Source organism: Cyprinodon tularosa, unplaced genomic scaffold, assembly GCF_016077235.1.
Source record: "Cyprinodon tularosa strain WSP-4 unplaced genomic scaffold, ASM1607723v1 ctg729, whole genome shotgun sequence".
Classification (NCBI taxonomy): domain Eukaryota; kingdom Metazoa; phylum Chordata; class Actinopteri; order Cyprinodontiformes; family Cyprinodontidae; genus Cyprinodon; species Cyprinodon tularosa.
In genome coordinates, this window is record NW_024039484.1 from 845641 (window position 1) to 871442 (window position 25802).

Genomic DNA, 25802 nt, shown 5'->3' on the forward strand with positions numbered 1-25802 from the left:
TGCTTTTCATTGCTGCTGCTGTCTTAAAACTGCTGACTTTGTAACCAAACTTCTATGGCAACTCCAGTAGGTCAAAATAGTTTTTACAGCCTCCCCTTAAAAATCAGAAGAAGCAGCACAGTCTGATGCACAGATTATTATTACATCATGTTGAAAAATGCAGACTTGGCATCTTTTATGTGCATGTATCAGATTTGTTTCATTATTGCTTTAACTTATTTAAATGTTAAAATAGGCATGCACTGCAAAACACCAAAATCATTTTTTTCTTTAAAATAAGTGCTTTTTTTCTTTAATTGAGAAGGTAATTGAAACAATCTTCCCATGGAACAAGACAATTAACATTTGAAATAAGAAAAAAATATTCGCAGTCTCTTATTTCAGGTGCATAATATCAAATTATCTTATTTTAAGGGTAAAAATACTCATTCCAGAACATCTTTACCTACTGAAATTAAGAATTAATGCACTTGTTTTATTAGTTTTTTACTCATTTTTAGATAGTTTTTGCAAACAGCTGGAACAAAAAGTAATCTTGTTCAGAAATCTCATTTGTGTTATATCTCTCACAGTATCATAAAGCTTTTCTTTTGCATTCAGTTTGCTCTGCCACCTGAGTTTTCTTTAGGATTTTTCACAAGCCAATTAGATGTTGTTTTTACTTGTTATTCTAATGAACTTCGCACGTGTGTGGTTGTGTTGTGTAGATCGAGGAGTTGCACGTACAGCTGCAGCAGGCGGAGGCAGACCGAGAACAGCTGCGGCAGGAACTGCAGCAGGAGAGAGAAGCTCGGCAGAGCCTGGAGAGCGTGGTGAAAGACCTGCAAACCCAGCTGGCCCTGCAGGCCAGCAGCAGTCCACCTGGAGACTGCAAGAACCCAAAAAAAGACACAAAAAGCCAAACCACACAGCCCAGCAAAGGATCCTAAAGTTGTCCATGTACAAAAGAAATAAACTGAATGGAGAGACTCAACTGAATGGAGCTCCTGTTAAGAAAAAGAAAAAGTCACTTTTGTAGAGGAAATAAATCTGTCATATATATGTTATAGTATTCATCAATATTATTATAAGAATACAACAAAAATCACTACATGAACTGGAAAAAGAAGCATGGGCATGGTTTAGAGTGTGAAACTATGAGAGACTTGTTCGGCGATTAAACACACATCCTTTCAGTGACGTCGGCGCCCGCCTCCTGATGCCGCCCGAGTTTTTGTTTCTGTATAAGCTATTCTGAGACATTCAAACACAGCTACACAACACTACTTGAATATAAAGGGAAGGAATAGGCTGCGTCTGGTTGAACGAGAGCAGACAATTAAGTCTTTGTGCCACAGCACTGGTGTAACACAGAGGTGTCACTGCAGACCACTGAAAGCTTGCCACTACTTACTTTAGGTGTCTGCTTGATTCTCCTAACCTTGGAGCATTTTAACAAATGTTTTTTGCTCAGTTCCACCAGCGAGAGAAAAACAACCCTATATAAACACATATAGCAGCTTATCTACCTTTTGTATTTGATATAAACCTGAAGTATTAGTGGTTTGGTGGGCTGTCTCCATGCTCACCATTGTTTAACTCCTAGATATTTTATGTGTTACTTTTTGTTGCTTGTTGTTGTTTTGTTTTTCACTCCCAAGCCATCCAGAGGAATAGTTTGCCCACTTTAGTTTACATACATTGTTTTTAACCCACTCCTTAAAAAAAGAAAATCCTACACAGCTGAAATGGTACTTTAGATTTTTTTTTTTATAATATAATTTATGATCTATAATGAATTGCTGCCTATTGAGAGAAAGCAGTCTTTTTTTTCTTTGATGGGGTCTTCAGTTTTAGGGCTCTTAAATCAACAGTGGCTGTTTGTATGGAAAACATTTTTACATATATAAAAAATATGGATATCTATTTTTTTACTTTGAGAAAAGTAATTGCACTTTTTAAAGACAGAACCGAGGGTTGTGCTCCCTGTTACGATTTTTAGAATCCGAAAATAACAAACTCTGAAATTAAAAATCACCTTTTTCTCAGTATGCCGTTTGATGTAAATACAGTATTGTAAATAAGATGTTCGTTGGTATGGTATGTTTTCTCCTTGCCCCAGGCTTAAGTTGATTATGCATATTATTTCTTATTACTTGAAACCAAAAAAGAAAAAAACAGAGAGACTATTTGAATTTTTAAAACTGCAACCTGATTGTTGCTGATTCCTAAAAATCTGCAGCAGCCGGGCGTATACCGGCCAGGTAGACCGATCCAGGAAATCTATTTGTAGTTGTGATTTTCTCACACCACAAGAACTCTAAAACCTCTAACTTGATTTCTAGAAGATTAAATATTTTATGAATTACACATTCTATAGTTAACTTCTGACCAAAACTGACAAATATAGGATCTCATTCTCAGCACTTCCAGCTCTTAGACCGTCTGATGGTTTTTGAACCTTTTTCGTGCTTTTGTGTGTAAAAGACAAGAAACACTTTCATGTCTTATCATTACAATACCCTCACTCAGTATTCGTTGGGTACAGTGTAATAGCAGTATCCGAGTTGTTTGCTGATGCTTCTGTACTTTTTCGGGGTCTGGAATGGGGTTTTCACTGGCCTCTTGTTTCGATGTTTCTTTTTCCTTTCAGAGAACATGTATAATACCCATTAAAATTTAAACCAGTTCTACTCCGTCCAGTTTGTTGTGCTTGTTCATTTATGTGGATGTGTCTGCATTTTTTAGTGTTAATTTTGGTTAGATTATAAATTTTTTTTTTATTGACTTGTTTTTAATGAACGCTATGCTCCGCTAGAGATATATTATTGTTTGGTCATTCTTAATAATAAACAGACCTGTGCAAAGCCTAAGTCATCCCGGTCATGACAGCCATAGAAAAAAGGCTTTGAATCGGAGGCTACCAGAACAAGACTTTTTTTAAAACTGGTTCCTCCCAAAGCCAGAACACCCAAACCATAGCTGAGTAGTGTTCATGTTTTCCAGTGCAGCAAGGACTGTTCAGACTCTTGCAGGGGAGAAACCAAACAACAACCACAAAAGCACATGGCAAAGCACAGCCCAACAGCACACACCTTCAACAACCAAAATGTTCAGATCTTTGACAGAGATGACGGGTGTTTCTAAACAAGGATGACGGAGGCCATCTTTGTTGAAAGAGAAAAGCCACCACTGAACTAAGGGGGAGTATTGCATTGAGAGCACACAAGTCCTAGAGCTCCTTCCAACTAAATTACACATGCAGTCTCATTACAAAGACAAACAGCAGAATCCTGTATCAGGAAAAGTACGGGTGTGTCATTGATTTGCATCTGATTTGGAGTATGCTTAGGAGGATGGACCTCCAGGTGTTTAGTAATATCAGCTCTCCAACTGCAGATTGCTCTATTGCAGGTCAATAGAATTGACAAAGACCTTAGGATACTTTCCAAAACATTTTCAGAAAAACTCCAAAAATCTAACATACTTTGGCCAGTTATATGCCCATACAAAAAAGACCAAACACCACTTTGTAATGATAAAATAAGGTTATATACACTAAGCATCAGTCCTGATATTGTTGAGATTCAGCCAAATTTGGTCGTGACGCTAGAAGGACCTCTTACATGAGCTGTCCTGTACGTATCCTCCAATAGTAAAATTAAACTTGTCTGAGGCAGGGTATGGAAGTTCCTTACACTGCTGGGACAGTGTCCATTGCTGATGTCATTCAGGATAACATCTTTATAAGATTATTTTGTGATTTATGAGTATATCAAACATGGATGAACTGAAAGTACTGCATATTATGGCATTTAAAATGTGCAATTACAAGAGGATATGAAAATCAGTCATGTTTGTTTATACACAGCAACATTTCTGCATGGTTTTATTTTCTGAGTCGAGGCAGTTTCTTATGAGCTCTCGATCTGACTTTCACAGACAAAATAAAAAAAAGATATCTAGGGCCTTTTTTAAGCAGAAAAGACCATTCTATGTAACTTTTTTTGTACTGGTACATGCTTTTAATGAATTACCAAATAAGCAGAAATGCTCATCGTGGTCAGAGTAGATCTTGAACACATTCACCCAAACAAGTATTTGTATAGATCTCTACATTGTCTGTGTGAGAGGGAAATTCTCAGACAAAAATATTTTGTAGCATTTTCAAAATCTAAAATATTAGTTTTACATTATCTGAGACCAGTAAATGTCATTAAATGTAATTTTTTTGTTAAAGCAACATTGTTTTCTCTTAGTGTGTAGAGCTGCAGTGGCTTTAGCACTGAGATGCAATGAGGTGATCTGAAGGACGTTGTCATGGAGTTAGCTACTTTAGGATTAAATGTTTGATTTTGAGTGAATTATAAAACTACATCATTTTTATGTCTTTTGCAAACCCAACTGGAAGCTTGCACAGAAGTTTCTCTGCTTTTATCTGGGCCAGAAGTTCAGGTGAACGTCCCCCTGATCTCTTTCGCACATGTAATTTGGGCTTACAGTTATTTGCTTTTCCATTTGGGTATGCAAAATGGGCGAGAATGTCAGAAAATGAGGTGGATGTTAAGAGTATGAATGAATATTTATTTATTTCAGACAATAATATTAGTAACAAAAAATAAAATAAATAAATCAAATTAACAGTATCACAACAAAAAAACTGTTTACAGATTTACAAGCTGCAGGCTAAGCAGCTGAGGGCTGGTCAGCTGAACTGTTTAGTCCATTAATATCAGCTTGTTATCCTATATCTGGAACAAAATTACAAAATATGTCATTATGTTCTTTAAGAATGAGTAATACTACTAAATTGCATGTATTCTTTATATTTTGATTTAATTTATGAATCAAAATTAGATTAAAAGTAAAAAGAACTTCACCATTGGATCATGTTATATTTCTGTGTACCTGTACCAAACATTAATGCAAAAAAAATAATGAAGCTGTACATCATGCAATTGCCTCTAGATGGAAATCATAACTCCTAATTTAAGAAATTATACTTTCTCCTTGCTAGTATCATCATACAAACCCACCAGCAAACACATTTTGTCTTTGAATAAATAGATTTCTTAATTCTTAAATTTCAAAATTGTTCTCAGGTAAAGATAAATAAACTTGCAATCTTTGCAGTCCCAGTCTCCTTCCACAGGAGCTTACTGGCTTCATAGAAAATCCCTCCATCAAGGCAAGGCTGAAGCCTCACTATGGGATTATAGCTAGAAGAAGATTTAGTGCCTCCTACACCTACGAGTTGCGCACTTCCTCACTGAGCAAAAGTAAACAAAAAGAAGAGCTTGTGGACGACTCACTGGACTGAGAATGAACTTTTTAACATAACATCTTTGTTCTTCTATCCAGCGTGGGAAGATTGATGAGAACATGCTGAGAAACTGAGAAAAGCTATGCTACACAAACACTTTCCGTTGGAGGCGGTAGGAAGGTAAGTTTATTCTATATGAATGGGACAGGAGAGCAGGAACCAAATGTATGGTTCAGAGATGAACAAGCCTTCAGCAATGGCCCCACCATCTCTTGGCCAGAGTGGGAGCCCGGCACTGTCCTCTCGGTCCCCTAAGAAGACCACCTTTCCGTCTTTGGGATCTGTATCATCAGGGATGTTTTCCCCCTCACTTGCCAAACGCTCCACTCATGAAGCCAAGCACACCTCAAGCCCCGTGAACTCTCCCACCCATTCCATCATGAGCTCCCCCAAACTTTGGCAGAAAGCATCCGTCTCCAGACTCGCTGAGGAGTTTTTCTGGATTGGTGGCAGTGTGGTGGCACAACCCAAATGGAGGTTGGGTCAAATAGGTAAGCACCTTTTCATAAATAATACATCCTCTTTGCATATTTTAAGATATTTTTAAAGTTGACCCTTAAAAGGTTGTTAGCTGTACAAATAGCAGAGCAGGGAAGCAGAGAAGCAGATAATGAGCATATGGAATGCAGACAATCCTTTAGGATTAGCCTGAATGATGTGCCAGATTGAGTCACATGTATCTGAGCTTCAGATTACTAGCAAAGGTTACCTGTTCATGGCACACAAAAACAATGACCTGACCATGATCTGAATATACCACATGTAACTTACTACATGCTTGTCCTACGTACTGTAAATTTTCACAGAAAATATTCTATTTTCATATTTTGGAGCAGTCCTCGCTGAATCTGTTTAGGATGTTGATGTTGTCGTTTTATCAATAACACATAGGCAGCCAACTAAAAGAAATTTACACTATCTATAATCTTATAAACAGATGGTAAGGGATCATATTTGGAAGATATTTTTTTTAACGTATTTGATTGGTATAAAAAGAAAATCATAGCCCCATTATATTTTAGTGTAAATACTATAAATTGACCTATAATCATTATTATTTAGATGATTTTGTATTTTATTTTGCAATTCATTAGTTTATTTAGATATCATAATGCATATGATCAACTGTCTACAGTATATTTTTGTTTTAAATAATCGTTATTTCACTGCCTTCATGTTTAATTTCCATGCTCAGGTTTTAGAGGGACTGAAAACAATGCTTTAATGTTATTTCCTCTCTAGTGGAGAGGTGCATGTGCACCATGCAGACTGGCACTCAGATGACCAAACTGAAGGGGAAGAAGAAAGGGCTGGTCCGTTTTTTCTACCTGGATGAACACAAGTCCTGCATCCGATGGCGGCCTTCAAAAAAACACGACAAGGCCAAAAGTGAGAGTTCACTGGTTTTTTATTAATACAACTCTATCAATGAGCAAATCTGATCCAAAAGCGCTGTTTTAGAAATGTGAAAGAGCTGTCAATAGCTGAACCAAAGCTTAAAATAGAAAGTTGATCATAGATGACAAACCAGATGAAAGGGATATTATCTTTTCCAAATGCATAACCATGAAGCAAACTTTTAAAAAACAATTTAAATGTTTTTTGTCATGCATTTTTTTTTTTTTTACTTTTTAACACAAAACTTAGCTCAGATGAATCTAATTTCCTATGTTCATCCCTGAGAATCTTAAACTTTACTCTAGCCCGCTCATGTTTACTTCTGTTAACTGAAGGTTTGTTAGGGAACATCCTTTTCTTTATGAGGTCTCAGAGCTGATAAGGCATATCAGAGCAGAAACTGACCTCAGAAGTCAAAGGAACTGTCTGTAGACAAACTCTAATGATGCAAAAACCTGGATAAATTATCAGCACTGGACATCCTGAAAAGCATTGTCCTCTCCAATATTTGGAAGTAAGAGATGATTTTAATCACACGCACTTCCTCTTGATCTTCCTCCCAACCAGACTGAATAATTAGAAAATGAAATGATGCTCAACAGGTAACCCAGTATCCAATAATAATTGAATTGGATCTAAAGTGTTCCCTTGCTGATTAGGGGAACCATCACAAAGATCAACCATTGCTATTTCTACCAATCAGGTCTTTGTTAAAGTGGCCAGTAATAGATATTGTTTTATTAAAAGGCTCATGGCAGCCAGTCTGAATATTACTAACCTGGAATTTATTGATTCTAATACATTTAGGAAACCAGTCTGTGGTCTGAGTGAACCAGCATAGAAAAGTTTGGTCTAAACTCCAAGCAACAAATCTGATTATAAATAGACGCTGCTCATCAATTGACCATCCCTACTTTGAAGCACAGCAGGGATGGTGTTAGCCAAGGGGCAGCATTATGTTCTGGCGATCTTTTTTTTTTTTTCTGCTGCAGGAAGTGAGCAACTAGTCCGCCATGATAAGTGTAATTACTGCAGCCATATAAAACAAGATTTAAAAAAAATAAATGCTCCATGGTGTCTTTATGTTAGACCAAGGTCACAGTCCATCTTTCTTCACATAATAACCCACACCACATGCCAAGATAACAAAGGAGTGGTTTCAACAGGAGTCCATCAGTGGCTAAACCCATGATGTCATGGGGGATGTGTCTGATATACCATGATACATATCTGGAAGGTCCTGTTTTAGCACCACCCATCAAGAACATCATTTTCTTGCAGATTAGTATAGGATTATGACCCCCCCCCCACATATCTTATCTGATATGTCAAAATAACACTCTAATAATATCACATTATTGTATACTTATGAACATGTCTTTCCTTGATAGATTCTTTTTTTTTCTTGATTTGTGTTTACCAGCAAAATAGTAGCATGTTTAATTGTTTGGTAATAGCCCAGCCAAGTTCCTGCCAAAAACTTACAATCCTACATGATTACCAATTATTCACTGTTTGCTGTACTTTTCACACAGTCACCAGTGAGAGTGGCTGTACTTAGAAAGAAAGCAATTACTTTCTTTTTATAATTTTCCATATAATCACTGCCTTCTTCACTTAACCTGAGTGAGGCAAAAGAATAAGAAGATAAAACAATTAACATTTGCATAACACAGCACCATGACCTTGTATTGTAGCTCATGAAAGACACAACACTAGAGCATGACTGGGCATGAGGAGGGAAATAAGAGATTATACCTAAAACAGGAACCACCAAGCCTGTAAAGACATAACCAGGAGGGTTTGAAGCTGTCTCATTAGTGTAAAAATGTGTTTACCTGTGACGCTTGAATCTTTTAGATTTTATTCATTCAAGTACAAAATATTTATTGAACATTTTACATTGTTAGTTGTTTTTTTTTTTTTTTTTCGTTTTTCTTCATGATAACTATGCTTTGACATATGATAGAATCAGACTGTTATGTCAACAAGAATATAAAAAGGATCAGGTAGAGGGGTTTCTGGGTTCTCTGTTTACCTGTTTTCTCTTGGTAACTGTCTGAATGCCTAAACCTTTTCTCTGTTCCAGTATCAATTGATTCTATTCATGAGGTTTGTGAGGGGAAGAAATCGGAGATCTTCCGACGTTATGCTGAAAACCGCTTCGACCCAAACTGTTGTTTCAGTATTTACCACGGGGATCGAGTCAAGTCTCTGGACCTGGTCTCCAATAATGCAGAGGATGTGCGCACTTGGATCAACGGCCTGAAGTACCTCATGGCTGGGATCAGTGATGAAGACAGTCTAGCCCGCAGACAACGCACCCGGGATCAATATCCTTTATACAGTCTATCACATTCCTGCTGGATGTACAGTTAACTATTAAAAGATGTAATCAGGTTGTATTTAGATTTTGTGATTCAGCCTTAATGGTGGTTTCACATGGCTGCAGCAGACATTCTCTGAGGCAGACAAAAATGGAGATGGTACCTTGAGCATTGGGGAGGTTCATCAGCTGCTCCATAAGCTTAATGTGAATTTACCAAAGCAGAAAGTCAAGGACATGTTTCAGGTGAGAACATTTCTGCAAGCAGCTGTAAATTGCACGTAAAGACCACAGCTAGACATCTTTCTTCACTTTAACATACAGAAAAAAAGAAAAAAGTATTAGGAGTGATTTTCTCTCTGCACAAACATTGAACAATGGCTGCACTTTATGGAATGAGAGCACAGACCTCCACAGCAAATCCATGTGGTCACCACAGGTGACCATAGATGTCAAAAGTTTTATTGTTTATTACTCAAGTAGAAGTAGAAATCCTACTGTTTAAAAACTTAAGCCTTTTACTCAATTAAAAGTGTAAAAGTACAATTTTTAGAACTACTTAAAGTGTAAAAGTAATGTAACTAAAATTAAGGGCAGATGCTTTACTACACAATTCTGGATGATAACTTCTTTATACCTAATTTTCTTAGTTCTATAACCAATGGTAACAATGTAAAATTTAATATTGCCTCATCTTAAAAAACTATTTATTTTGGTATGTGGTGAACGACAAGTTGGTGCAGTACCAAGTCAAGTACAAAGAAATTCATTTTCTGGAGGAAACAAATGATTTTGATGGTTTTTATTTTTTTAAAATACCAACAGGCCACAATGAAAATCAACTTGAATGAAAGAAAACAAGTTTATTTTTAAAATGTAAGGAGTAGAAAGTAGAGATGATTGCAAAAACATGTAAGGAGTCAAATGTTGTGTAAAAAATAATTACTTCAATAAAGTATAAATAGCCAAATTTTCTACTTAAGTAAGGTAACAAAATATTTGTACTCTGCAGATGACCTTAACTGCACCGTAATTAGTTTAGCAGCTTACTGTATTTCTTCTGATGATGACAGCTATGTACGAGCTGTATTTAATCAGAGTTTTTTGTCCTTTCTTTCTTTTTCAGATAAGCCTATGCAAAGAGATTTATCCCTGTGGCTAATGAAACTATTTTTACTATGTGCAGGAAGCAGACACAGATGAGATCCAGGGTTCTCTGGGCTTTGAGGAATTTTGCTTCTTCTACAAGATGATTTCCACACGCAGGGACCTCTACCTGATTATGATCTCCTACAGCAATCAGAAAGAAGTACTGGATCTACACGACCTTGCATGTTTTCTGGAAAATGAACAGAAGGTAAAACAGTAAAGCCTGACTGAGATGCCTTTAGGTTGGGATGCCCTATCAAGAAAGCTTTTGTTTAAAACTTGGCTTTATTTTCTATAGATTTGTAAAGAAAAGACATTGAATGTAGAAAAACAAATCACTCAAAGGTAATTTAAAAAAAAAAATAGTATGATCACTCATTTCTTTGCAGCTCACTGATCTTGACTCGTTCATTCAGTCCTAACCTGCAATGGTCGTAATAAAACTCTGGAATGCCAGCAGGGCATCCCATCTGTTGTAAATGTAATACTTTCACGTTTACTTCAAAATCATCTAAATGGTCAGTACATTGATCAGCTACAGGATGATCTTGCTTCCTTTTTCTGTTATTGTTTCGCATTTTACAGAATCATTACTTTGTTTTAGAAAACGACATTATTGCATAATTTCTGTCCTGTTTACAACCTAATTGGCTGCTGTAAAATGTTGCTTTGCATATGACTTAAAGAAATAAAGCTTCAAGTAAAATCTATTTCATTAAAAGTTTTATTTTCACCCTTAACCAAATGCAAACAAATCAAATGTTGGGTTCTTTACATGTTTTCGGTGCCAGATGATGTTACTTTAAAAAACAACAACAAACTGTTATGTAACAACTGCAGAGGGCACTGTGTCATCTAAGCCAAAATAATTTGGAACAAACACAACCCTATTAATACATGAAGCAAGTTTACTAATGTCAAGTTCATTGCAGAAGTGTCAACACATAATCTTTTGCTCTTTATAGATGCGTGGTCTGACCAGAGAGCATCTAGCCGACATTGTGGCTAAGTTTGAACCTTGTCCTGAGAACCTGCAGCATATGGTGCTGGGTATAGACGGTGAGTTGTTGTTTCTTATCAAGCATATGATGATAAATAATTAAGTGCATTTTGCCACCTGAAAAAAAATCATCCTATTAGCATGCAAATAAAATTAATGACAGTCCAAACGGTCCTTTTAAGGTTTCACCAACTACATGCGAAGTCCTGCAGGCGACATCTTTAATCCCGAGCACAATCAGGTGAACCAGGACATGACGCAGCCTCTCACTAATTACTTTATTGCCACGTCACACAACACCTACCTGACTGGAGACCAGCTGCTCTCTCAGTCAAGGGTGGAAATGTATGCCTATGTCCTGCAGGCCGGCTGTCGCTGTGTGGAGGGTAAGAGACTCCAAAAAGGAGAAGTCCCTGTATTTATTTTGTATTACACTGCAGAGCAGAAAACACTTTTTGTTTATTCCCCCTCTTTTAGTGGACTGCTGGGATGGACCAGACGGAGAACCAATCATTCACCACGGCTACACTTTGACATCCAAAATTCTTTTCAAAGAGGTCATTGAAACAATTAACAAATATGCCTTCACTAAGTCACCGTAAGCTCTGCTTCATCCTTATTATGCTGAAACTGTTCCTGGGTTGTTTTTAATTTCACTATGTCATGTCGGCTCTGCCCCAGGTACCCTGTTATCCTGTCCATAGAGAACCACTGCACTGTGCCCCAGCAGAAAAAGATGGCTAGATATCTGAAAGAGGTGCTCCAGGACAAACTGGATCTGACTAATGTCAGTGTGCATGAATGTAAGAAGCTGCCTTCACCTGAGGTCCTGAAAGGGAAAATCCTAGTCAAGGTACACATTATTCATCTCAATCTAAGCATAGGGGCGTCCCAGTCTAATATTAATATAAGAAAATGGTTCAATAACAGCCAAAGAATATATATGAGAGCATCTAGAATAGAATAGAATAGAATTCAACTTTATTCTCATTGCACTGTCACAAGTACAAAGCAACGAAATGTGGTTTGCATCTATCCAGAGTTGCTATACAGGATATAAATGTTATTACAGGTGTATGCACAAGCAAAAAGTAATAGTTAGGGACTGTAAAAAGTTGTGTATAAATATAATATGGGAGCTACATGCACAGATTATACAGAATATATAGGAATGTTAGGAAAAGGATTACATATGTATTAGCGGGTTTATAATACAAGATAAATAATGGCAGATAAGATTTACAGATTGTATACAGATTGTGTATACAATACTGATTGTATACACAATCTGTATACACAAGCCTCTAAAATCTCTGAAATTAGAAAGCTCATTGAAACACTTTGCTTCTATCCACTTTTGTCTAAAGTTTATGTAACTCTTTGGTGAATAAGAAATTGTTCAGTGGTTCTATTGTCTGATGTTATTAAGTGTTGTTCCCTGATAAATATCATTTTATCAGCCTTTTCAATCAATTCACACTATAAGACTAAGCAATAAAAGTATGTATGATTCAAGCTCATATATTAGTTAATATCAGAGTAGGTCAAAAGCTGCAATATCGGTATTATATTGCAAATAAAGAAGTTGTATCAGGATGCTCCTGTCAAAGTGACGTAGGGTGTATATTTAAGTATGGAAAAGAAATATAAATCCTTATTATTCAGGGGAAAAAACTTCCAGCAAACCTTGACCCTGATGTAGAGGAAGGAGATGTATCAGATGAAGACTCTGGGAATGAGGATGAGGAAGAGGATGATAGTGACAACGACTTACAGGCAAGTTGATGGATGGATGGATGGATGGATGGATGGATGGATGGATGGATGGATGGATGGATGGATGGATGGATGGATGGATGGATGGATGGATGGATGGATGGATGGATGGATGGATGGATGGATGGATGGATGGATGGATGGATGGATGGATGGATGGATTAACAAACAGCTTTCAACTGTTTCAGGATGGGAACGGTGTAGAATCAACTAATCAGCCCAAAAAGAAGAGACGCTTTGGCAGATCGATCATAAGGAGCTTTAAAAGAAAGGTGCTCATCTATTTATTTGGATTCTCTCATTTATAATCCGTAATGTGAAGTCAGATTTCCAAAAGCTTAATGTATCATTTATGTTTAGAGGAAAAAGAAAATACGTGTAAAGAACAAGGCCATGTCTGATGGTGAATCAGACAGCAGCCGGGAGAGATCTCAGATTGTTTACCACCCCAAGTAAGGTCTTTGGAATCAGCATCCTATGCATCCTTTCAGTCCAAAATGTTTTAAATTCATTGTTATATCTGTGTATCTTTAGAAAAAGGAAAACCATGAGACTCTCCAGAGCGCTGTCAGACCTGGTCAAGTACACAAAATCTGTCCATGTGCATGACATAGAAACACAAGGTAAATTTAAAGAGCATTAATGTACAGATTGTTTTTACTAAAATCATCACATTAAAGATGTTGCTATGGATACCTGTCATGCAGGTTTTTTGAGCAGCTGGCAGGTGTCATCTCTGAACGAGACAGTAGTAAACCAGATTTTACAGCTAAAACCTGGTGAGCTGGTGCGTTTCAATCAGCGCCAGCTTCTGAGAGTCTACCCTTCAAACTTCAGAGTGGACTCCAGCAACTTTAACCCGCAGCCATACTGGAACACAGGATGCCATATGGGTAATGGATATAGACTACACCCTGAAAAGCTGTGTACTGTAATCAGAAGGGTTTCCCCATTTTAACATGCATGTATTTATTGAATCTTAGTCGCAATGAATTACCAAACAGAAGGACGCATGCTTGAACTGAACCGAGCCAAGTTTTCAAGCAACGGAAACTGTGGATATATTCTAAAGCCTAAATGCATGTGTAAAGGTAAGGAGAATGCAGCATGTGCAGAAAGCATATTGGATGTTATAATACATTGTGAAGAAGGGATAAAATATGTCTGGTTCATCTTAGCTGCCTTTAACCCAGTGATGGAAGATCCATTGCCAGGACACAGAAAAACTCAGTTGATGCTAAAGATCATCAGTGGGCAACAGCTTCCAAAACCCAAAGACTCAATGTTTGGAGACAGAGGAGAAGTAAGAGCTTATAAAGTAGAATTAATATTCTGAGTCTCATTGAGTATCCACCAAAATAGATCTGAATTTATTTCTTGTCAGATTATCGATCCCTTCGTTGAAGTTGAGATCATTGGTCTGCCTGTTGATTGCTCCAAACAGCAAACCAGAGTGGTTGATGACAACGGTGAGTGCAGGAACTCAAACTGAAAGTCATTTTATCTCCCTGTGTTATATTCTTTGAACTAATCCACAATTTAGGCTTCAATCCAATGTGGGAGGAAACCCTTGTTTTCAGCATCCAAATGCCTCAGATCGCTCTGGTAAGGTTCCAAGTCTGGGACCATGATCCAATTGGGAGAGATTTCATTGGACAGAGGACAGTTGCTTTCACCAGCATGATGCCAGGTAGGGCAACTGGTTAGATTTCTGGGTTGGAGTACAGTAGTATTTTTGGCAGGTTAATGGTTAGACTGCCTAGACTGCTCCCTCCGTGACCCAGCCCGGATAAAGCAGAAGATGGATATATGGATGGATGGATGGATGGATGGATGGATGGATGGATGGATGGATGGATGGATGGATGGATGGATGGATGGATGGATGGACAATGTTTAGGATCATAAACCTGCTACAGTACCCTTAGATAACCCTGTTTTTGTTTGTGTCAAAGAGCATTAGATGGTATTTCAAAGATTATGTTAATTTGAGTTCACCCCTTTTTCGCTTTGCTTTTCTTTTTTTTTCCAAAGTGCACTTCAAAAAACAGGTGGCAAGAGTCAAGCGAAGTATGGAGTATTTTGATACAATACTAGCAAAAGTATACAAACACCAGTTTACTCTAATCTTCCAAAGTGTAATGATTTTTTTTTACATAAATATGTTAAACTTATATTTATTGTATATATTTATATAAATTATCTCAGGTGATACATAAAAATAAATCAAACACCACTTTGATCCTTGTGATTACTATTTTACTATTATATTTTTTATGATGACGGTAAATTTGTAAAGTAGAAATGTTCCTCTTTATTCCATTATGATTAATGATGAACCACATGGTTGGTGCAGTGAAACTGATTGGCTCATTAGAACAGTGCATCCAGAAAGTAAACATTTCACCTTTTTCAAAATGTAGTATGTTAAAGCATTGTTTTTAATTGATTATATTTTCTCCCGAAATAACCTAAAATGACAGAGGAAAAGTTTTTATTAATGTAAAAAATATCATTTACATACATATTCAAATGCATAACTTGGTAAATTATGTTGAAGCACCTTCCACAGCAATTCAGAGCTCTGTCAGGTCTTCCTGTGGATGCATTGCAGTTGTTTGATGTTTTTCACCATTCTACTTTGTGGATTCTCTCAGGTCCCTTCAGGCTGGATGGGCAGCCATTTTTAGATTGGTCCTGGTCTATGGATTGGAGTATCTGCTTTGGCTATTCCTCACCTAGTTTCCTAGACATTCACAGACTGCTCACCTTGTCCTGTTGGAAGACCCATCTTAACTCTAGTCCACAAAAGAGAGCTTCTTTAACAAAACATTCTCTGTTATAGTGTTATTTCACTCCAAACCAAACAGCTGACCCTGTTCCTGCTATTTGAAAATTTTACTAGAGCAGAAAAGTTCGTTTTAATTTGCGCTTTCTCTTAAATATCCAGCAGACTACTTTAAACACTTCCAGGATGCACTGGGTTAATCACACACCTCCTGAACTGTTGTTTGTTAGGATGATATTTATCGTGGGGAGTTTTGCCCTCTCTTCATAAGTTTAGTTCATTGCAACGGTTTTCCACACATAATTTATTCACAGTAAAACATTTGAGATTAAAATTACTATTAGATTTAGCAGAAACCTAAAAAAAACTTCACTTCAGCAAGGTTTTATAAAAAAAAAAAAAAAAAAAACTAGATGTAAATAAATACATTAACAAGACATGGCTACTAAAAATGTTTCTGAAATGTACAAAGCCACTAACCTGTGATTGTGTTTGCAGGTTATCGGCATGTCTACCTGGAGGGAATGGCAGAGTCATCCATCTTTGTTCATGTTGGTATTAATGACATGTCAGGAAAGGTACAGTACTTTTAAAATAAAACTTTATATCATCTATCTTCCTCTTTAATTCTCAAATAGGCCTTTCTTTTTAAAACAGATCAAGCCTGCTCATGCTATGCATGCTGCTAGAAAACACATTCAAAAGGCAGCTCAGAAGCACATGAGGGGCAACCAAAGGCATCCCTCCGTAGATGTCTCTGTCATGTCCTCCGAGGATGGACGCTCTCTGTTTTTTCACAAGGATCTAGACACCCTGTCTCAGGACAGCAGAAATGGGGAAATGTCTCCGGTTATAAAAGGCCCAGCAGCTAAGGCCGCTTTCCACAAAGGGGTCATGAGTGAGCCTGTGAGACGAGCCCACAGAGTTAAGATCCATGAACCACCAGAGACACGCAGAGGCCTCTTCCGCAGGATGTCCTCCACAGAATCCCAAAACAGCACTGGGGCAGCTCCCTTTGTGATAGAGGAAAGCTTTGAGCTGGATACCCCTCTGCAGGTTTCTTGTGCTGAGATTCCTGCTCCTGATTGCCAAACTCAAACTAATCAAAATGACTCTGAAACTAAATCAGTGCAGCAAAACTGCACCGAGCATTATTCAGTGAAGCAATTTGAACCTGAGCAGTCTGAGGTTCAAGAGGAGCAGGTACCAGAGGAAGACAGTGAGGTTTCCATTGAACCTGAACCTGAACACCATCCAGAACCTCAGCCTGACTCTGTCCCACAATCTCACACTCTGCCAGAGCCTGAAGCCAAATTCTTTAACCTTATCCCTCCGTCCTCCCCAGCCAGGGTCAGACGCACCTTAGAGGCTCCTCCATCCAATCTACAGACAACCAAGATAAGGACGAAAGCCCGCTCACACAGCTGCCCCCGAAAACAGACCTCTTCTCCTCAGACGCCTGCCGTGACCAGGAGGCCTGCGCATTACTGGCATATTCAGCAAGAGCAGAAACATGAGGCGGGACGCATTCCCAATGGCCTCTGCCTGTCCGGCAGCTCATCCAGCAACGGCAGCACCGACAGTCTGGAGTTTTTACCCAGCTACCAACCAGCCGGGTCAGAACAGAGAGAGGGAACCCTACAGAGGGAGATGAAGGCCCTGTTCGATCAGAGGATGAAAGAGATCCGCTGTAAATCACCTCTCTTTTTTAATGGTGAGTTTCATACACAAGACTATACAGACCCAGAAGGAGCATCTGCTTAAAACCAGTAATCAGAACCTTTGAGCTTTTTATATTTTCACATAGAACAGAAATACCCTAATCAGTAGATAGATTGTACCTCTGAGTACTTTAATCTCAGAAGGAATTCAGCTGCTTTCTGGACTTATCAAAGGTTTATGGAGAACATTTGAGAGTAAAAAGTATCATAAAGACCAAGGATAAAATTGTAGTGATGTTTAAAGCAGGGCTGGATTATAAATGAATGTCTCAGACTTTGAATTTCCTAAAGATTGAAGTGTAATGCATGAATGCTAATCCATAGCAACATCCATCTAAAATCACAGGATGTGCAAAAGACCTATGCTAACTTTGTAGGAGCTTCAGGAGTCAACAGCTTAGAGTAATCTGTCAAGAGGACAGTTCATCCATAGAAAACAGCAAAAACAGAACGGTGCATCCAAAATTAAACCTTTTTAGGCAAATAATAAAAACAACATGGTGGGAGAACCATTCTTTGGGGATCACAAAGCTATCCTGATTGGATGATAGGGCGAAAGCAGCTAAACACAGAGAGTAAACCTGTTAAGATGCTGAGTTGGACGTGATGCTGAGGTTCACCTTTAAACAGGACAATAAAACTGACCAACAGTGATCTGCTTTATGTCAAACACTGTTCACGTGTTAAAATGGCTTAGTCAATTTAAGCCAAGAGCTAAAAATGAATGTTTACAGAAGCGTTTGTCCTAATCTGACAGAAATAGTGTTATTTTCTTGAAAGACTGGGCAAAAAGTTCAGGCTTTATATGAGTAAAGCTGATTGAGACCTGAAGAAAGGAGGATTACTGATGTAGTGTCAGCAAATAAGATAATTCAAATTATAGACTCACAGAGTTAAGTAAAAATTTTTTTTTTTTTAGATTTTTCGTTTTAGAAAGAAATCGGTTAAACCATGCACTTTATATTCCACTTCACAGTTTTTCAGCTTTTTATGATGGTGTATCACATAAAATTTAATTGAATCGTGCTATGAGTGTGATTAAAAAATATAATCTTTGCTTTTTCCCCCTTTTTTTCCCCCCTGATTAGATCAAGACTCTGACTGATGAGCTCAAAGTCATCAATGTTCCCTCTAAAGAAGAGAAGACAACAGATGTAGAGGCATAAAGAAATTCAGAAGACAATAAAGCAGAAATAGAAACTTCATTTTTAGGTCAGCAGGAATGTTTACAATCCTCGTATTTTTATAACAAGACATTCTTTGAGAAAGAAATTGCTGAAATCTAAAGATGCTGCTGCCAACTGTACAGAAATGCTTGCAATATTTTAGATTAAAAACCAAGCTTTATATTTGAGTCATAGTGTCAGATTTTAATTGTTAACTTGGATTAAACGTTATTTTGTTGTAAAAACCAACAGTGATTTTTTTTCCTTTACAGTTTAAAACACACAAAACTATATGTTTTATGGGTTAAAAGATTTTGTTTTAAATAGAATTCAAGTAGTATATCTAAAAACCTAGAAAAACTAAGTCTGGTTTATTTAAAAAGGAACCAGACTAGAAAGTGAAAAAGTTTCTAAGCTTTTTCTTTGTCCGCATTTTCCTGGGGTTTGTTAGCACCTCTGTTCTTCAGCCGCAGACTAAGCTCCTCGGTCAGGACGGTGCAGCAAGACTTCTGCAAAGATACAGCAAAGAAACAGAACAGGTCATTTCAGTGATCATAAAATGCAAACAATGATGCTAAGCTTGAATATGAGTACCATCCTTTATTATTTGTTTTAGTTCTATTAGTCATACTCTTAAAGAAATATGACTTCTAATGTGTGTAACAGTAATATCTGGCACATACCTGCTGTTCTGCTGCCTTTCTGCGGCTCTTAAAGGTAAGCTCCAGAACAGCCAGAAGGGTCCCCAACCCCAGCCCCAGAGCAAGCACCAGGAAGATCCCCTTCAGGCTGTGTGGCTGCACAGCTGCTGGTTTGGCCTTGTCTGCTATGCAGCTGCTCGCCCACCACTTGCTGCGCAGATAGGCCAGCTCACCCGCCTCGCTGAGCTGAAGGATCGCCACACTTAGGTTCTTTATGATCGGGGAACCTTGGATATATTGGATAATATGAAATATATTGTAATATACAATGTTTTTTTGTAGGGTGACTTGTGCTTTTTAAGCAGACAAAATGTAAAATTTTTAGTTAGTGATATATAACAGTAATGCCGCTCATTTACATATAATGTTTCTGTGGCAAAACAATTCAAAGTACTGGACATGAAAAAAGAAAAAAAATTAGAAAACACACAGAGAAAAGTACAATGCAAAAATAAAGCCAACTACCTTAAGATTATTATAAAAAAATATATATAATATAAAATAAAAAAGTATTTTTTAAGCATTAAATACTTAATAATAATTTTTTATTTCATTAATATTTTGTGAATGAATCAATCTTTATTGATACTTAATAAGTATAATAATATAGGGGTAATATAAATTTTGTAATTATTATGATGGTATGTTTGTTATCTGAGCTTTTAGTTATTATGCTTTTGATATATTTCATACAGTGATATTCAAAAATAATTTTTTAGCAGTAGTGGTAGTAGCAGTAGGAGCTTTTCTTTTTTTTAAACTATGTTTAAGGTTGGTTTTTTTCTTTGCTTTTTTTTTATTAGTAAATCTCAATAAACCAAATATTAGATATGATTATTCTTTATTACCTTAATATTATTCTATGAATTTAAGTGTTCTATTTAATTAATTTTGATACATCTCAACTAATGAGATTTTATTATTTATATTTAGGGGTGGGTGGTAACTAGTGATATTTACTCAATTACATTTACTTGAGTAACTTTTTGAATAAAAAAGTATTTCTTTTTGAAGTAGTTTTACTGCATCTTACTTTTTCTTTTATTTGAGTAACATCTTAATAACAAATATATCGCCTTTTTATCTGAGTAAAATGTTATGCTACTCCATCCATCTTGGGTGATTTAAGTGATAAAAAAGGAGCCTATTTTGGAAATCAATGTTCCAGACAAAAATCATTGTCATTGTTTAAATTAAAATTAGTTTTTTTTTAAATGTATTTATTTTGTATACAAACTTTCTTGAACCTACCACTAAATTTGGAAATTAAGCTAATATACAGTAAGGAATAAATATTGACACTGTAGGGGCCGGTTATATATTTTTCATCACCTGGAATCATTATTTTTTAATTAAGTTATTTGTTTTTAATAATTTTATTATACTTAAATACCAGAATTTTCGGATAGCTTTACATTTTGGTCTGTCTTCATTACATAATTTTAAATATCAAATGTTATGATGAGTTACCCAGTGCTTTAAATAGTGTTGCACTGATACCAGTATCGGGCGGGGCCCCGATCCAGCACTAAAATGGTGGTATCTGTGTCTGCCAGTACCAACAAATAGGGCACCGATACCCTTTTGAGAGCAAAAGTTTATTCAACTATTGTCACCCATTGCAGGTAGGCAATAAAAAGTTCTACTGGATTCACTTTGTATTAGTCTTTTTCCTGCTTCACAAAGGTAGGCAGCAGCTTGACAAAGCCATGATGGCAAATATTTTACATCCAAGTAGTATGCAGTTATATAAGCATATATACACACAAACATCAATTTCAAACAGATGGTGTCGGTAGCGGCCATTACTGCACAGCCAGGTATCAGATATCAGTATCTGGGCCCAAAAATCGCATTGGCGCAACACTAGCTTTAAGTAGCCCTTTCACCAATTACTAATTTTATTATAGTTTTTAAAATACCAAAATTTGCGGATACCTTTTCATTTTGGTCTGTCTTCATCACATAATTTTAAATATATGTTATGATGAGTTACTCAGTGCTTTAAGTAGCCATTTGACCAAATACCTCTTTACTCTTGTTTAACTTGTTTTACTCTTATATGATATACTGGTGATCTTACTTGATTACAGTTTGTGGGTTCTCTACTTATATCTGATTGTAATAAATGTTTTATATTTCTTTAAATTTGTTTGAACCTTTAGTAGATTTCAATGAACAAAATGTATGGGGGGAGGGGTCCTTACCTAGGGGGGCAGCAATGCTGTATCCCCTCATGCCAATGACCTCATGCACTCTCACTAGCTCACAATGGCGTGCTACAGCCAAGTCCAGAGAAACAGACTCCCCAATAAAGGCAAAGTTTCCCTCTTTTGCCCGATTGACCCCCTCATCCATAGACGACACAAAACTCTGCGCCCTCTCCATGTGTTCGTAGATTCTGCGGTACACTGGGTTGTTTGAATTCTGAGACAAGAGAAGAAAAGAGAAACATCCCCAAGTGTCAAACTGGAAAGACAAGGAAATTGAGGTCATACTCACCTTAAAAAAAGCAAGAGTGGAAGAACCAGCCAGGCAGCCATACTGGATTGTTTCCTGATTGGCCAAGTCCTCAAAACCTTTCACGGTTAGGTGACTGGACTCTGGAGTTTTAGAGGAGCTGAGGTTGGAGAAGTAACAAGCCAGTAGGACGACAGAGAATAACCACCAGCAGCTGCAGATGACACGTCCTGAAAGGGCTTTAGGATGAGGACCAGCACCTGAGGAAAAGAAAAAGGAAAAAAAAAAAAAAGAAAAACACTCTTCAAGGGAGATTGTCACAAATGTTTTTTAAATTTTTAAATTATTTTAATGTAGTACTAAAAACTACATTACATTTTTTTTAATGCTACTCATTGCTAATAATAAGTAACATTTTTTGTTTCCATTTTTTGTGGATGAATTCATTCATTTCAGATTACATTAATCTGCTTTAACTCATGATAAGCACAGTTTTAAACTTTAGCGTATTCCTAAACGTGATTTATATACATAAACCAAACTTACTCATAGCAGTCATGGTATCAATATATATTTTTCAAATAAATTCCTAAATTTAAAAATGTAATAAAAATAACAGCAAAAATGTTTAGAACCTAAAAGATTAAGATAAATGTGCTTTTTTTATGCTTTACCTTGTAAAGTTAGAGCTCCAGCTGTGTACCACAGGCTGTAGAGGAAACTGAATCTGTTTCTCTCACTCTGAGCCTCACTCCACTCAGATGGGCTTAATCTGCAATAAGCATGAGAGGTAAAAAAAAAAAAAAAAAAAAAACGTTTGCAAAAGTGTTTACAGACAAAAATGTATGTAGCAGCAGCATTAATTCCCTTTACTTTTGTCCACTTTTACAACCATAAGACAATTTATATGACCAACCTGGCAGCTATAAAGATGCTGGCAGCAGTACCAATGTAGGCGATGAGTATTCCTATCCAGGTTTCTGGTGCAAAAGGGGTCAGGAAGTCAAAGAAACCTGCACCCTCTGAGATGTCCTTCCTCAGCAGGATGCTTATCCCTGTCTGCATGAAGGGTTTAGTCATGCCCACAACTTTTTCTCGAGCTGCAGTCAGAGTCAACGGAGCGATAGCAAGGTCTGCCTCCTGTGAAAGACCATGTAGGGTTCAATTTATTTTTATTTTGTGAAATTCTAAAGTGTTTGGATTGATTTTACTCCAGCTCACCCCTCTCAACACCTCTCCAATCATTCCATTCCAGTTCCCGCTCTCATCCTGCCGACCGTAGGAGCTGTCCTTTACCAGTTTTACTTTGTACTTGAATCCTACTTTCTTGGCCACTTCAGAGAGCAGGTCCATGCAGAAGCCTTCCAGCTGACTTCCTTTTGACATTGTATATGGCTCTTGCTTGAATGACAAAAGCACATAAACACAGTTTCAATAATTATATATCTAATGGATATAAACTAACCGATTGGTTGACTGGAAGAAGAGAAGATGAAGATCAATTACCTTTATAGTTGTGATTCTCAGTTCAGATTGTGCTGTTGGTGTTAGAGGGGGAAATGAGAAATATAGAATTTATTAGATACTGATAAATGTTTTTGGCTGGTAGTTCCTAAATCTACAACAAATCAGCATTTCAGTCATAAAATTATTGTTTCTAATTTGAATTTAAACTCATTTAAACAGTTCACAGGAGGCCTCAAAGGATTAAACCTCCAACCCGGCAGATAAGTTCTCCTGAAACATTTTCGCATAGACACACCTTCTTGTATTTTATTGCGATTTCAACATCAGCAACTAAGTACTATAGTGAATCATAAAGAAAAATCAAGCAGATATTGTGTTTTTATATCCATCCCTCCTAATTTAGTCCTTCCATATTCTCATAAAACATTTCTTTCTCTGTAAAACAATTCCAGGGTCAATCCAGCAGTTCTTCTAAGGCTTCAGAGGTTTGTTACAGAAGGACCATGTTAATAAAGACAAATGAACACAGAGAACATTTTAGGAGTAAAGAACTTTGAAACACGGTTTGTTTCTAAAACATCTCAATATCAAATTTTTAGGCCTTTAAAAATTTTAAAAATTTAAAAAATGACTAAAGAGCAACAGAACTATAAACCTACAAGAATATGGCCAGAATTATGAACTTTATTTATACGTTTATTATTAGTGACTATTGCTTTTGCCGAAGTCATTATCTTTAAAGGTACTTTTTACTTTCACTTGGTTACTTCTGATTACTTTATGCGCCTCTGAGAAATATGGACTTCTGCATCCTTGCATAAGATCCAGATAAAACAAAAGGTAGTGGCTGTAATGTATAAATCATTAGTCATGAAGGTGGTTTATTTTCAATACTGTTTTTACTAAACAGTTTTGAATTTAAATTTGTCGATCAACTGTGTCTGACTGATCTGTGGTGGGATTCTTGGGGTTCCGGAAGGGCTTCTAGTATCCTAGAGATTGGGCCAGCTTCTTTCTTTCAAATGAAACTCTGCAGTGTGTTTAGAGCAGGTTGTTAATTTAAAGAGCCTCAGTGGCATGGCAGTGTTAGATGGGAAAGCAGACAAAGAGTATCAAAAGCCTGTATCCAGGCCAAGGCCGTGGGGATCCATCACCACAGGGTGATCCTGACAACCATCATATCCTCCTTTTCAAAAAAGATGGCATGTTATAAGGGCTTCTCAAAGCCCTGTCACTCTCCGACCCCCGTCTGAACCAGAGAGTCTTTGTTCCCATCAAAGACTCAATTTATAAAAACAATTTTCTGGGATTGTCATTTGGCTTGCATCCCTCCCCGTTTTTCCATAAGAGTTGGACAGGATGTGCTGCTAAACTTTGATATTCATCCGAGCTGACAGTGTATGTATTTAACTCTCATCAAGCTTAAGAAATTTCAATCATCTCCTGTAGAGAGACACTAAGAATTTGGCAGAGAACATAAAAGGAATCTGCCACCACACCAAATGAAAAATGCCCTGATGGGGTCATAGGTCAAGAAAAACAAACTTGTTTTCTTCTTACATTTTTCGATGCACTGTGCTTGATAAAAATGTACAGTAGTCTTGTTAAATCAATATAATAAGCAGGTTTTGTTGAAATGAAGAAGTTTCTTACCTGCAGTGCACACCGCCAGGTCCAGGAAACACCCAGAGGACACAAGAAGAAAGGCCAACAGCATCCTGGATCTGTTTACTTTTAACCTACCATGCAGAATGACAGAATGTAATAGAGTATATGTTTCTATAAGATAGCATAAATGAGAACACATTTAGACTGATCCAAGTTAATACAATATAATGCCTCAATTTATTATTTATTTATAGTCTCTGAAGATGGTAAAATGAAAAAAAAAAAAGTTTTACCTGAGATGAGTCAAATACAGTCAGCTGAAGACAGACCACAATATGCTACGAGAAGAAGTTTCTCAGCTTCATATTTATCAGGATGGAGCCAATGGAGGCTTTGTGGGTGGAGATGAAAAAAGGCGGAGAGAAGCAGCATGATGTCCGAACACAGGGGGGGGGAAATTCATTCAATATTTGACAAAAGATTGAATTAATTGTAGCAACTGAAAGAAAAACGCCATTAAGATGAAGTGAATACAGCACATATTTAAACCAATATAGATACTTCTGTAATTTCTCAGACTGTAACAGAGTACTCCATAAATAGCAGGGTTAAATGTGTAGGATTGCAGATGTGGGATTTCAGGAGCTACATGATCTATTTTATTCAAATCCAAGCCTTTTTATACTTTGAAATTCAGCTTAACTTTTTGTCAGTTTCAATGATATTCATCTTTTTTTCTTTCTCTGGCATAGTTTGTGTCAATTTTACAAAAAGCAACAAGAAACTGAATGAGCAGATATGAAAGTTAAAATGTTTGACATAAGTAAAAAACAGAGTTCATCACACAACAGAAATAATATAAACATCAGTGGAAACATTGAAAAAGTTTGTCAAATCTTATGACTAATTACTACTGTTTTGCTGTAAATTTAGAGTGACT

General features: G+C 36.9%; 3 protein-coding genes across 3 annotated transcripts in view; 2 read left to right on the forward strand and 1 right to left on the reverse strand.

The window, feature by feature from the left end:
- skib (v-ski avian sarcoma viral oncogene homolog b) overlaps nt 1-2681 on the forward strand; it is a 48638-nt gene extending 45957 nt beyond the window's left edge. The window contains 1 exon segment of the mRNA XM_038269352.1: nt 708-2681. Within this exon segment, the coding sequence (XP_038125280.1) occupies nt 708-929 (222 nt within the window). The 3' untranslated portion in view covers nt 930-2681.
- A 2686-nt stretch (nt 2682-5367) lies between these two features.
- plch2b (phospholipase C, eta 2b) lies at nt 5368-18886 on the forward strand. Its single transcript, XM_038269408.1, has 21 exons — nt 5368-5793; nt 6545-6691; nt 8790-9033; nt 9143-9272; nt 10213-10383; nt 11141-11234; nt 11358-11561; nt 11653-11773; nt 11857-12028; nt 12841-12951; nt 13140-13223; nt 13312-13403; nt 13486-13574; nt 13659-13844; nt 13935-14042; nt 14130-14254; nt 14336-14420; nt 14495-14641; nt 16238-16317; nt 16397-17453; nt 18549-18886. Exons 1-21 carry the CDS (start codon nt 5442-5444, stop codon nt 18563-18565), a joined length of 3816 nt encoding a protein of 1271 aa, XP_038125336.1. The 5' UTR covers nt 5368-5441; the 3' UTR covers nt 18566-18886.
- Nucleotides 18644-25271, reverse strand: si:dkey-183j2.10 (glutamate receptor U1). The gene is made up of 10 exons (XM_038269413.1): nt 25156-25271; nt 24908-24993; nt 23294-23325; nt 23009-23188; nt 22704-22927; nt 22462-22559; nt 21830-22047; nt 21535-21754; nt 19310-19554; nt 18644-19135 (listed from the first exon to the last, which is right to left on the reverse strand). The coding sequence occupies exons 2-10, from the start codon at nt 24969-24971 to the stop codon at nt 19037-19039; spliced, it is 1380 nt and encodes a 459-aa protein (XP_038125341.1). The 5' UTR covers nt 24972-24993; nt 25156-25271; the 3' UTR covers nt 18644-19036.
- Nucleotides 25272-25802: the final 531 nt, after the last annotated feature.

Bases quoted from the DNA above. Each gene is read 5' to 3' on its own strand.
- plch2b (XM_038269408.1), top strand. From the start codon at position 5,442: ATGGGACAGGAGAGCAGGAACCAAATGTATGGTTCAGAGATGAACAAG. The intron at 9,034-9,142 runs ATATCCTTTATA...TGGTGGTTTCAC, and splicing joins AGACAACGCACCCGGGATCA to ATGGCTGCAGCAGACATTCT. The intron at 12,952-13,139 runs GCAAGTTGATGG...CAACTGTTTCAG, and splicing joins ATAGTGACAACGACTTACAG to GATGGGAACGGTGTAGAATC.
- si:dkey-183j2.10 (XM_038269413.1), bottom strand. From the start codon at position 24,971: ATGCTGTTGGCCTTTCTTCTTGTGTCCTCTGGGTGTTTCCTGGACCTG. The intron at 23,189-23,293 runs GTAATTGATCTT...TTGTCATTCAAG, and splicing joins TGAGAATCACAACTATAAAG to CAAGAGCCATATACAATGTC. The intron at 19,555-21,534 runs GTAAGGACCCCT...AATATATCCAAG, and splicing joins CAGCATTGCTGCCCCCCTAG to GTTCCCCGATCATAAAGAAC.